The 13,381-nt window shown below is 40.5% G+C and overlaps 2 protein-coding genes across 4 annotated transcripts in view; one reads left to right on the top strand and one right to left on the bottom strand.

Annotated features, from left to right (window-relative positions):
• Nucleotides 1–13,381, bottom strand: part of LOC129019102 (zinc finger protein 271) — a 51,414-nt gene that overhangs the window by 17,998 nt on the left and 20,035 nt on the right. For all 3 annotated transcript variants that reach the window (XM_063653539.1, XM_054461372.2, XM_063653540.1), the window contains exons 3-4: nucleotides 9,819–12,313; nucleotides 8,975–9,197 (exon numbers count right to left, since the gene is read on the bottom strand). In XM_063653539.1, coding sequence (XP_063509609.1) covers nucleotides 8,975–9,023 — 49 coding nt within the window. In that variant the 5' untranslated portion in view covers nucleotides 9,024–9,197; nucleotides 9,819–12,313. The remainder of the gene's footprint in view (nucleotides 1–8,974; nucleotides 9,198–9,818; nucleotides 12,314–13,381) is intronic.
• ZSCAN30 (zinc finger and SCAN domain containing 30) overlaps nucleotides 9,970–13,381 on the top strand; it is a 41,004-nt gene continuing 37,592 nt past the window's right edge. The window contains exon 1 of the mRNA XM_054461373.2: nucleotides 9,970–10,127. Within this exon, the coding sequence (XP_054317348.2) occupies nucleotides 10,085–10,127 (43 nt within the window). The 5' untranslated portion in view covers nucleotides 9,970–10,084. The remainder of the gene's footprint in view (nucleotides 10,128–13,381) is intronic.

The raw sequence follows: 13,381 nt of genomic DNA, 5'->3' as shown, positions 1-13,381 counted from the left end.
AGGGTGGGGATCCAAAATCTTGCAGCTGCCTCAGACATGACTTCTCCTCATCTCTAGTAAGTGATTCTTTCTAGAAAACTGGATTTGTTAGCCTCTTTATGTGGCCTCTCAGCTCCCTTGGCCTTTGGGGGCAGGTATGCATCCACCTGCCCACTGGGGAACACAAATTAGTTTTAAACTCTATATAGAAAGGCACAGAAGAGGCTAAACACTTGAGAAAGAAGAACAAAACTGGAGTAGTTACACTACCAGATTTCAAGCTTTACTCTAAAGCCACGGTAATCAAGGCAGGGTGGCAGTGGCATAAGTGCAGACATACCTATTAATGGAACAGAACAGATTTCAGAAATAGATCCAAAAACGTATGTACCACTGATCTTCAACAAAGGTGGCAAGGTAATTCAATACTGAAAGGACAAACTCTTTTCAACAAAAAGTGTTGAAACTAAGCCAGGCACGGTGGCCCATGCCTGTAATCCCAGCTCTTTGGGAGGCTGAGGCAGGTAGGTCACTTGAGTACAAGAGTTCAAGACCAGCCTGGGCAACATGGTGAAACCCTGTCTTTATAAAAAATATAAAAGTTAGCCAGGTGTGGTGGCGCACACCTGTAGTCCCAGCTACTTGGGAAGCTGAGGTGGGAGAATCGCTTGAGCCTGGGAGGTTGAGGCTGCAGTGAGCTGTGATCGCACCACGGCACTCCAGCCTGGGCAACAGAGCAAGACCCTGTCTCCAAAAACAAATGAACACACAAACAAAACAAAAGTGTCAGAAGTAGATATCATAACGACAAAAATGAACCCCAACTTTTTCCTCACACTATACACAAAAATTAACTGGAAATGTAACATAAATCCAAGCATTGAAGCTAAAAGTATATAACTTCTAGAAGAAAGCACAGATGACCATCTTTATGATTTGGGGGCAGGCAAGGATATTAGGACACCAAAAGCATGAATCATAAAATAAAAAATGTAAGTTATACTTCATCAAAATTATAAACCTCTATTCTTCAAAAGACATTACTGAGAAAAAAATTCAAGCTACAGATTGGGAGAAAATATTCACAAAGCATATATTTGACGATTTATATATCTACAATATACAAAGAACTTTTACACCTCAAAAATAATACAACTCGAACAAAAGATTAGAATACACAGTTCGCAAAATAAGTTATATGAATAGTTAGTAAGCACATGACAAAATGCTCAGTATCACTAGTTATCAGGGAAATAAAATTCAACCTCAAGGAGCTACTGGTAAATACCCATTACTGACAATACAACTAACATAGTTAATGGCTAAATACTGACTAGTCTGTGGACCGACTGGCACTCTCATACACTGCCGATGAAAATACAAAATGGTATACTTACTTTAGAAAATTCTAGCAGCTTTTCATAAAGTTAAACATTGTCTTACCATACAACCCAGCAATTCTATTTCTAGATATTAATATTTATCCAAGAGAAATGAAAATGTATGTCCACACAAGGACTTGTACACAAACGTTTAGAGCAGCTTTATTAACAGCCAGAAATGAAAGCAATCCAAATGTTCATCATCAAGTGAATCAATAAATAAATTATAATATAGCCATACAATGGAATATTATTTAGCAATAAAAAAGAATTACTGATAAAGCAAAATATGCATGAATCTCAAAAACATTATGCTGAACTAAAGGCAGGCAAGTATGATTCCATTTACATGAAATGTTAGAGAAGCCAAAGCAAATATGTAGTGACAGAGAGCATATTAATGGTTGTCTAGGGATGTGGATGGACTGGAAGGAAATTTGGAAGAAGGGTGTTGATATAAAGATTCTATGTTTTGCTTGTGAGGGTAGTGGACATGGTGTATAAATATGTCAAAACTCATCTAAAGCAAGCTGGGTGTGGTGGCTCACACCTGTAATCCCAGCACTCAGGAAGGCTGAGGTGGGAGAATTGCTTGAGCCCAGGAGTTCGAGACTAGCCCTGGCAACATAGCAATATCTGGTCTCTACAAAATAAAAGAAATTAGTTTGGCATGGTGATGTGCAACTGTAATGCCAACTATTTGGGAGGCTGAGGTGGGAGATCAATTGAGCTGAGCCTGGGAGGCTCAGGCTGCAGTGAGCTATGATTGCGCCACCAGCTGGGGTGACAGAGGGAGACTCTATTCTCATCTAAAACCTCATCTAAATGCACAATTAAAAGAGGTATGTTTTATTGTCCATAAATTATGCCTCACTAAAGTAGATTTAATAAAAGTCAGTAAAAATATATTAAAAAGCAACAACACAAAAAACCTTGACCTTATATTCCATCCTTCTATTGCTTCATTTCTGTTTCCCTTTATAGCAATTCTCCTTGAAAAACTTTACTTTCTCATTTATTATTATTTTATATACAAAAATATGGATACATCTATATGCATATATGTACAATTAAAAATGAATAATACAACAAACAAAATTGAACCTTCCATTCAACTTAAAAAAAAATTACCAGAAAGTTTCCAATACGCTAGAATTCCCTTCTGCATGCTTCCCTGTTCCTGTCTTCCTCCTCCAATCTCTTTCCCCCACCTACTCTTGTAATCACTGTGCTAAATTTTGTGTTTATCCTTCTCTGGCGTTCTTCAGAGCTTTACCAAATATTTGTATTTTTAATAAAGTATTGTTTGGTTTTGCATGTGTTATAGACTGATTTGTGCTTGTGCACTGCCCCCTCCCTCCCCGTCACCATCCCCAATTTCGTATGTTGAACCCCTAACTCCCAATGCGATTGGAGAGAGGGCCCTTAGGAAGGCAATTAAGGTTAAATGAGGTCATAGGGAGGGCTCTAATCCAATAAGACTGGTGTTCTCAGGAGAAGATGAAGAGGCACCAAGAGGCATGCATGCAGAGAAAAGCCACTCTCTGCGTGCAGAGAAAAGTCATGTGCAAGCCATGGAGAGAGGCCTCAGGAGAAACCAACTCTGCTGGTCCCTTGATTTGGGACTTTCAGCCTCCAGGACTATAAGAAAATAAATTTCTGTTTTTTAAGCCACCCAGTAGATGGTATTTTGTTATGGTAGCACTAGCAGACTAAAACAGGATGTTTTTGAACTTTATACATTTATGGAATTCTACTTGTATCCTTTGGCTTGCTTTGTTTGCTCAACATTACGCCTGGAGGATCCACCCATGTTGATGTGTGTAGCTGTAGTCCATTCATGTTTGCTACTACAGCGTAACATACACTACAATTTATTTACCTATTCTCCTTCAATAAACAATAACATTTTGCTATTATAAACAATGCTGTTATGAATATGCTTGTATATCTATCTTGGTACACATATACAAATGTTTCTCTAGGTTATATAAACTATAAGTTATATATCAAGTTTATATAACCTTGACTTGTTTGGGTCTCAACTAGGTATTTCCAAAGTAGTTGAACCAATAGACTTCCATCAGGATGGTGTATGAGGAGTTCACATTGTTCTATGCTGTAACCAACATTTGGTCTATTCTCTTTTTAGTCCATTGTCATTAGGCTTTTATCTCTGAAACTCCATCAAAACTGGATTTATTAAAGTTCCTAATAGGCTCTATCTTGACAAAGCCAATGGTCACTTCTCAATCTTATTCTGGATTGATTTGAATAGTTATTACTCTCTTCTTGAAACATTTGATTTCTTCTCCCTAACTTAACCTTTCTCATTATCCTGTATAAAGAACCCCAATGGCTTCCTATTATATTGGGAATAAAATTCCAAGTCCTTACTATGGTTTATAAGGTTCCACATTATCTGGTCCCTTTCTTTCTCTCTGCCCTCATTTCATTCCACTACCACCCCTAGTACCTGTCTACCCCAGGCTTCCTCTATTCCTGATACATTTAGGAGCCACTGGCATTTGCTACTCCCTCTTCCTGGAACACTCTCAGATAGTCATATGGCTTGTTTTCTCACTTCATTTATAGCTCTACCCAAATGTTACCATTGCAGGGAGGTGCAAGACTTGGAGTACCTCTGCATTTTTGAGGTGACAGATACCACAGCTCAATGAGCTGAAATGACCCATTTAATTAACTTGTAAGGTTGCTACTTTTGAGTGAGACTCTTATTACCAGGACAACTAATGGTATTGGAAGTGCCAGTGGCAGTCATGGATGCTGTATAGAGCCTCTCACAAGCCTCCATAGAGAACCACCCTGGAGTAGGGCCACATCTTCTTCTGTCAGCAACCATTTTCGATATGAAAAGCAGATCCTGGCTTAGTATTGGGCACTGACAGAGATTTCACACTTGAACACAGAGCACCAAATGACTATACATTAGACTGCTCATTGTGTATTGGTTGTTATTCCACCAAATCACACACAAAGCAACGTTCCATTTCAAAAGAAAGTCTAGAAGAAAAGTAAATTCCATATGCAAGTGACTAGGATTCCACAGTACCTGGTCCTACTGCTTCACTACCTCTCTCTTTCAATTTATGTTTATGGTCTCATGGGAATTCCCTATTACCAGTTAACAGCCGAGGAAAAAATTACAGAACTGGTTTACAAATGGTGGGGAGTGGCACCAGCCAAAAGTAAATAGCTTTTACTTATACCCCTACTCAGAAGTAGCCTCAAACACACTGGTGAAGGCAAATCCTCCCAGTTGGCAGAATTTCACATATGTACCTAGTTGTCCACTTTTCATGAAAGGTAACATAGCCTAAGATATATGTTTATATTGATTCATGGGTAGTGACTAATGGGTTATTTGATTATGTAGGTACCTGGAAAGAACAAGATTGGAGGACTGGAAGCAAAGATTCTGGGGGAAAAGTATGAGGATGGAATTCCCAGAATGGGCAATGAATGTGAATATATTTGTGTCCCATGTGAATCCTCACCAAAGGGCATCCACTGTGAAGAAGACTTTCTGTCAGACAGACATGATGATCTACTTTATGACTGTCAACCAGTCTCTTTTCCAATGCTTATCCAATAGGCTCATGTACAAAGTAGTCATGGCAGTGGGAATGAAAACTATACATGGGCTCAACAATATGGACCTCCCCTCATTAAGGTTGATATGCCTATCACAACTGCTATGTGGCCAAGCAGCTAACAGCCAAGACCAAAACCAAGCCCCTAAAAGCCAAGACCAAAACCATTCCCTGGAAATGGGGGCAGATTCATTACACTGAACCACTTCTATCAAAAAGAGAGCAGCAATTTGTTTATAAAGTATTAAATACATAGTCCAGATACAAATTTGCATTGACTTGAGGTTATGTTTATTACCACGGTATTCAATACTCTGTTGCCTCCAAATAACTCATTTTTCAGGAAAGCAAGTATAGCAGTGAATTCACATACATGTAATTCATAGGTCTTGCCATACGCCCATTAATCCAAAAGTATGTGGAATGATCTGCTAAAGGCTGAGTTATGTCAACAACACAACACCCTGTAAGTCTGGGGTGCTGTCATATAGATGCAATATATGCCTTAAATCAAAGGACAATAAATATTGTTTTTTTCACCATGGCCAGAATACATACACAGGTACAGGAACCAAGGGTGGAGGAAGAGTGAGAATGGTTCCTCTTATTAGAGACCTATTAATTTGCTTGTATTATTTTTGCTTCCTATCCCCATAATTGTTGGCATGGTGAGTTTGGAGTTCTAGTGCTCAAAGGAGAAATGTTTCCACCATGGAACAAAGTCATGATTTTGTTAATTTCGAAGATGAAACCGTCTCCTGGTCATTCTGGGATCCTCACGCTGCTGAACCAACATAGAAGGGATCACTTTACTGGCCAGGATGACTGATCTCAATTACCAAGGGGGAATTGGTTGCTGCAACATAGGAAGGGCAAGAAAGAGTATGTCTGGAACTCAAGAGGATTCAATAGGATGCGTCTTAGTCCTCTCATGTCTAGTAGGCCTAATCAATGGTACACTGAAGCAGCCTGAAAGAAGCAGGATTACCGAGGACTCAGATCATCCAGGAAAGCAGCTTTATATTACTTAACTACGTAAAGAAATTTATGCCACCGAGGTGCTGGCAGAGAGTAAGGGAGATATAAAATGGGTAATGGAAGAAGATAATTAGGATTATCAATTTAGGCTTTGTGAATAGCAAAAACAGTAGCCGTCATGTTTTATGTTAATTTATGCCTTTTCCCCCTCTCCTTCACCATTTTATATGAAGGGCACTAGTGGTAGTTAAATTCCAGGTTTCCGGTGGGAATAATGATTTAATTATGTCAACCTGAAATGAAATGGCAGCTTAAGGGACTTTGTTTTTCTGCTATGTTGGGGTAGATATTGCAGGATAAAAGTGGTGGATTATAATGAATATTGTCCTTTTACCCCTCCAGATCTACTCTCCACCCTGCTCTGTGCCCCACCCTGCTCTGTACCAGGAGACTGATGTTGACAGACTGCACCACCTGGGGTTCCACGCCCTCTGGTATGCAAGTAGATTTGGGCACAAGTGGGAAAATAGTAGAGTGACTAACTGTACTGGTTTGCCTAAAACTGAAGGGGCTATTGCACATTTCAGTGCTAAATTCCAGGCAAACGGGGATGAACTGGTCACCCTACATCCTGGCTCTCTCCTTGCCGGGCCACTAGCTGAGCCTTTTAGCAAAGGCCAGAGCTCCTATCAGATGGCTAAATCCTACAGCTATACTTTCCAGGGCCTGGTAATCAATCTTTCCCCTGGTCCCTGAAGACCTACAGGTAGTTAACTGCTCCCCAGTGTTGTCTGATCCATGGCTGTTCTCCATCCCTTGCTGATTTCTGTAATCATGCCCATCCTCTTCATGAAACTTTGAATTACTGCACTGGAATGACCCATCTGTTTCCTGCTGGAATCCTGACTGATATATCCTGGTTTAATTTCTCCATAACCATTATCATTATCTGATAATATAATGAGCATTCATTTACTTTCTCCTTCCCTCCACTAGCACGTAAGCACTTTGACAGCAAAGGCTTTGTGTGTTCAGCTCACTGCTATATCCCCAGCACTTAGAACAGTTATTGGCACAGAGCAAACCCTTAATAACTAATATTATATGGCTAGTAATTAATAAGGTATGATCTTATTAGCAAACATTTATCAATAATAAATATTTGGTGAATTAGATGAATGACTTTAAGGATATATTAATGTTAGCAGTGACTATTTCTAGAGGGTGGAGCTGAAGGTTATTTAAATTTTGTTTTGTGTAGATCTATTCTTTACAAACTGACTTTAGTATAACTGTATTTCTCTGTAATAAAATGTTATTTTATACATATTCTAAGAGACATAAACACAAGGACTAAATATATCAATTTATGTAAAACTGCAAGGAGGAGGTCCAATTCTGCAGTGATTCTCGGGAAAGAGTTAGATGTCTTGGAATAGATTATTAAGGAAGGACAAATTCTAGACATAGGAGAGAAAAACTAAGTAAAATAAAATAAAGATGCTCCAAGACTAAAGAGAAGCAGAAGATCTAGAGTGAGAAAAGGGACAACTGAAGGTGACTCATAGGAAAAACAGCGCAATGAGAGGACAAACCAAAAAGAAGTAACATATGATGTGGAAATGAGACCCTACAGAACACCTGAAAAACATTGAGATCAAAATTATCTTACTTAAAATAATAGTGGCTACCAATTATAAAGAATTTACTGTAAGCAAAATCTGTGCTCAGAGTTTTACGATAAGGATCTTGTTTAGTTGTTTTTTTTTGTTTTTCTTGGTGTTTTTTTGGAGATGGCATTTTACTCTGTCACTCAGGCTGGAGTGCAGCGGTGCAATCATAAGTCACTGCTGCCTCTGAACTCCTGGGCTCAAGCAATCCTCCCACCTCAGCCTCCTAAATAGCTAGGACTACAGGCACACACACACCACCATGCCTGGCTAATTTTTTAAATTTTTGTAGAAATGGGGTCTCACTTTGTTGCCCAGGCTGGTCCTGAACTCCTGGCTTCAAGCATTCCTCCTGCCTTGGCCTCCCAAAGTGCTGGGATTACAGGTGTGAGCCACTGCACCTGGCCTATTACAGTATTAGTGTACCCCAGTGAATCCTATTTCCCAGTACGTATACCCCTGTGTAGTTTCCTTCTATAATGACTTTAGAACTGGTCATATGACCTGCTTTCATCAATGAGACATTAACAGATGAAACACATTAACAGATGAAACACAAACATAGGTATGAAAAGAGCTTGCCTTCTCTTTGACTGGAAACAAGCTGTCCTGTGAAAAAGTCCAGGGTCGCCTGCTGAAGGCATGAGGACTCAAGCCATAGCCAACACTAACAGTCTGACATTGAGACAATGTGATTGAAACCATCTTAAACCCTGGCCCCAGTAGAGTCAGCCTTGAGACGACTGCAAAATGACCCCAGAAAAGACCAAGAGAAAAAAAAAATTGCCCAGGTGAACCCAGCTCAAGTTGATGACCTACAGAATCATAAGAAATAATGTGGTTTAAGAAGTCTGATGTTTTAGGTCACTAAATTTTGGGGTTCTTTATTCTGGAGTAATACACAGATACAAATCTCAAAATAACTTCAAGGTATGAATTATTATGCACTTGAAAAGTGAGGAAACAGAATCGTAAAATATATGAGTAACTTACCGGAGCCAGTTAAGTGACAAAACTACTATTTGAATCTAGGTTGTCAGACTCCAGAACTTTTAACTATGCCCCTACAGTAGATAAGAAAAATGACCAAAACTGACAGATTAGCAATGAGGTCATTATACAGGGAAAAATGAATGGCTTTGGGGTCTTAAAAAAGTGGAGAGAGCTGCATGAGAATTTGATTGCCAGATTTTGAAATAAAGTCATGTGACTATGCTTGGTACACTAAAGAGGTAATACTGCCTAACAGAGTAAAGGGGGATCATTTGAAGACACTAGCATAGGGTGACACCCCCTCATCCTCCCCACCCCGCCAAAGCCACTAAGAAAGATATAATACCCTGCCTCTCACCTGACAGAAGGTGGTGTTCCTGAGATTCATAATTGAATTGGATCTCCATGGGCTGCAACTGGACACCTCAGGGTGCAAGTGGAGAATTACCATTTCCTCTGTAAGCTTTTCTTGTCCACATAAAGGTCTGGGACCTGGAGGCAACGGGGCACCACTGGGCTTGGAAGGGAATCATTGTGCTGACTACAGATGTAATCTCTGAGACTAGACCACCAGAAAAATCCTCAAGATATAAAAGAAGGAGAAAACAAAAAATCTCATTTGACTTCCAGTTGCTTTTCTCTCAGAATATATTAGGCTTCCTCCCCATCATCCAAGAGCCAGGGATTAACCCACTTAAGACACACATTCCCGATTCCAAGTCTAGAGACGTTCAAACAAAATTAAGGGTTAATGTTACCAAAAAAAGGTATAACTGGAAAGATAACGCAGAGGGGGGAATTTTACTGTGAATTCTAGTGGTTAACACTATGTTATTCGCTGCCCTTCCTATCCAAAAATGACACTCCTGATCATTTTTCTTCCCCTTTTGCTTTTTCCAACACTCACAAATTCAGGTGGCTCTTTCCCAGTACAGTAGGCTGATTCATGTGGATGCACCACGCTTGGTGACTCCACCCACCCCACAGAGTTTCTGGCGTTCATTCGGTTGAACCCAAGGCCAGCAAGGGCTGACTGGGGACAAACCGAACACTAGGCCGTGAACCAATCGGCTCTCCGTGCACGGGAGCGACCCCGGGGGCCTTCACTCTCCAAGGACTCGAGAAACCACGCACAGTTTCCTGCTCGTTAGGCAAGATCACCCGAAACTCCTCTGCTATCCGCGAGCCGACATCACCCTTACCTCGACTTGGTCACCGGACCGCTGTGAAGCTTCACACCCGGCGAACCCGCCATCGCCCTGTCCGCTCTAGGAATCTGGGAGGAGTGCTCAGCTCTATGGCGCTTCACCGCGCAGGCGCAGGGTGGGGGTGGGGCACCGGGTGAGGGAGGGGGTGCCGAGAATTAACCCCCGAACGGCCGCGAGCTGTCGCTAGCAGTGCCTTAGCCGGGGACCTGCTTGGCCAGTGACAGATCCTTTGCTGCTCTGTCTGCCGGTTCTTGAGGTGAATGTCGGAATCCATTATCTTTCGGGAAAGCTCTCTGGGGCAGGGTAGGTTTTCTTACTACATACAAGTTCTTAATTAGTTATCGTTTTTTAAATAACCACCCCTCCCCCTATCGCTTATCTGATTCGTAGGTATGCTTTAATTCTAACTTTCTTCCTGTCCTCTCTGGTTTTTGACACCCCCAGAAGAGTAGCGCGCATCAGAATCACCTGGAGGCCTTGTTAAAATACTGACTTCTGCCCCGCAAGTCCGGAGTTGCTGATTTAGTAGTGGGGGAGGGGGCTGTGGCAGCCCAGGTTCTCAGGTGATCCTGAAGCTGTTGGTCCTGGGACCACATTTTGAGAACCACTGCCCAAGAAATAAGTGATGCTCAGTAATTAATCCCTGAATTAACGGAAAGTTGGATTTTTATCTACGTTGCAATCTAGAAAGGGTACGAGGTCTATTTAAGGTTTGCTTGCTAGAACAATTCTCACTGATCAGGGTGAGAAGGACCCGAAATGGAGGGTGCGGGGTAATCAGGGTAGGAAAGGATATTGCTGTGTTCATGGAAGTATCTTGGGAAATGAGGAGTTGGGACCTCATTTCTGGTTTGAAACCAATGAGACATGTGACTTGGTTCAAGCTGTCCGGTGGGGAAAGGAAGAGGTTTGAGAAAATGGTGGGTGGCTAAGTGGTAGTAGAGGTGGAGGAAGAGGGCTTCCTGTCCCAGCCGAAGTCCCTGTTGGGATATATGAAATTTAGGGATGTATGACTAAGACCTTAATATAACCGTAAGAGGAAAGAGATGTGGGAATTTGAGTCCAGCCCTCCCAAGTGGGGAGTGCAGATAGTTCTTAAAAAACAGCTTTATTTTTGGCCGGGCGCAGCTTAGGCCTGTAATCTTAAAACTTTGGGAGGTTGAGGCAGGTGGATCACCTGAGGTCAGGAGTTGGAGACCAGCCTGGCCAACATGGTGAAACCCTGTCTCTACTAAAAATACAAAAATTAGCTGGGCATGGTGGTGCGCGCCCTTAATCCCAGCTACTTGGGAGGCCCAGTCAGGAGAATCGCTTGAACCCATGAACCCAGGAGGCGGAGGTTGCAGTGAGCCAAGATTGCGCCACTGCACTCCAGCCTGGGTGACAAAGTGAGACTCTGTCTCAAAACAAAACAAAACAAAACAGCTTTACTGAGGTATAACTGACATAAAATAAACAGCAAATATTTAAAGGATATAATTTGATAAGGTTTGTTAAATGAATACAGCTGTGGAACTATCACTGCAATCAAAATAATAAACACATCTAAACCCCAAAAGTTTCCTCCTGCCCGTTGGTAATGCCTCTCTCCCAATGCCCCCTCCACTGGTCAGCTGTTACTAGAGATTAGTTTGGGTTTTCTAGATATTTATTTGAATGGAATCATACAGAATGTCCTTTTTTTTTTTTGTCAGAGTTGTTTTACTAAGCATTTATTTTGAGATTTATCGCTATTGCTGTGTGTATCAATAGTTAATTTTTGTTGCTAAATAATATTCCATTGTATGTATATACCACAGTTTGTTTATCCAATCACCAGTTCATGGGCATTTGGGTTATTCCAGGTTTTACTGTTACAAATAAAACTGAGAACATTCATGTACACACGTCTTTATATGGACATATACTTTTCTCCCCCTCTCTCATGGTAGATGTACATTTAATGTTTAAAAAAACTGCCACACTACTTTTCAGAGTGGCTGTATCATTTTGCATTCCTAACATGCGTACATGAGAGTTCCTGTTCCTCCACATCCTTACCAACTCACTGTGTATCTCACTGTGGTTTCAAGTTGCATTTCCATACTGACTAATAATATTTAGCATTTTGTAATGTGCTTATTATATGCCATCTGTATATATTCTTTGGTGAAGTATCTGTACAAATTTTTCGTCCATTCTGGACACCAGTCTTTTGTCAAATACATGCTTTGTGGCCAGGTGCCATGGCCCAAGCCTGTAATTCCTGCACTTTGGTAGGCCGAGGTGGGTGGATTGCTTGAGTCCAGGAGCTGGAGACCAGCCTGGGCAACGTGGCGACACCCTTTGTCCACCCAGAATACAAAAAATTGTCGGATGTGGTGGTGTGTGCCTGTGGTCCCAGCTGCTTGGGAGGCTGAGGTGGGAGGATTGCTTGAGCCTGGAAGGTGGAGCTTGCAGTGGGTGGTGATCATGCCACGGTACTCCAGCCTGGGCAACAAAGCAGGACCCTGTTGCAAAAAAAAAGAAGAAGAAGATATATGCTTTGCAAATATATTGTGCCTTCAGTTTTCTTTCTGTTAATATTTTTTGAATAGCATCAGTTTTAAGTTTTGATGAAGCACAGTTTATCAATTGGCTCTTTTATGGATCATGCTTTTTTGTATGATATTTGGGAAATCTTTGCCTAAAATGAGGTCACCAAGATTTCCTCCAGGATTTTTAGGTTTTACATTTTGGTCTCTGATCCATCTGGAATTAATTTGTTTGTACCCATACAACTCTGAGATTTAGGGTAAAGTTAATTTTTTTTTTTTTTTGGTATGTGGATATTCAGTTGTTCTGTACCATTTCTTTCTCCTCTGAGTTTCCTTTAAGCTTTGTAAAATCAGTTATCCATATGTGTGTGGGTCTATTTCTGGCCTCTCTATTTTTTCATTGATCTACTTGTCTCTTTAGTCCAACACCACACTTAATTACTCTAGCTTTATAATAAGGCTTGAAATCAGGTAGTGTGAGACCTCTAATTTTTTTGTTTTGGTTATTCTAAGTCCATTGCATTTCCATATCAATTTTTGAATCAGTTTGTCACTTCTACAAAGAAGCTATCTGAGATTTTGATTGGGATTGGATTGAATCTGTAGATCAATATGGGGAGAACTGACATGTTAAAATAATATTGGGTCATCTGATCCATGAACACAATATTTTTCTCAATTTATTTAGGTCTTCCTTAATATCTCTCACCAATATTTTGTAGTTCTTTTTAATATTTTACAGATCTTTCATAACTTTTGACAGATCTATTCCTAAGTATTTAATATATTTTGATGCTATTGTATTTTTCCTTTAATTTCAGATTGTTTGTTGGTAATATAGAGAAATACAATTGATTTTTGTATATTAATCTTGTATCTTGCAACTTTGTTAAATTCATTTATTAGTTCTAGTAGCTTTTTTTGTAGATTCTGTCAGATATTCTACATACGAGATCAGTTTTACTCCTTCCTTTCCAATCTGGATGCCTTTCTTATTTTCAGCGCAGTAAGGCAGGCAAAGGGAGGTGGAGAAAGGCATTC

The sequence above is a fragment of the Pongo pygmaeus genome, chromosome 17, assembly GCF_028885625.2.
Source record: "Pongo pygmaeus isolate AG05252 chromosome 17, NHGRI_mPonPyg2-v2.0_pri, whole genome shotgun sequence".
NCBI lineage: Eukaryota > Metazoa > Chordata > Mammalia > Primates > Hominidae > Pongo > Pongo pygmaeus.
Note: the sequence above shows the minus strand (reverse complement) of the source record. Positions and strands in the feature narration are given on the sequence as shown.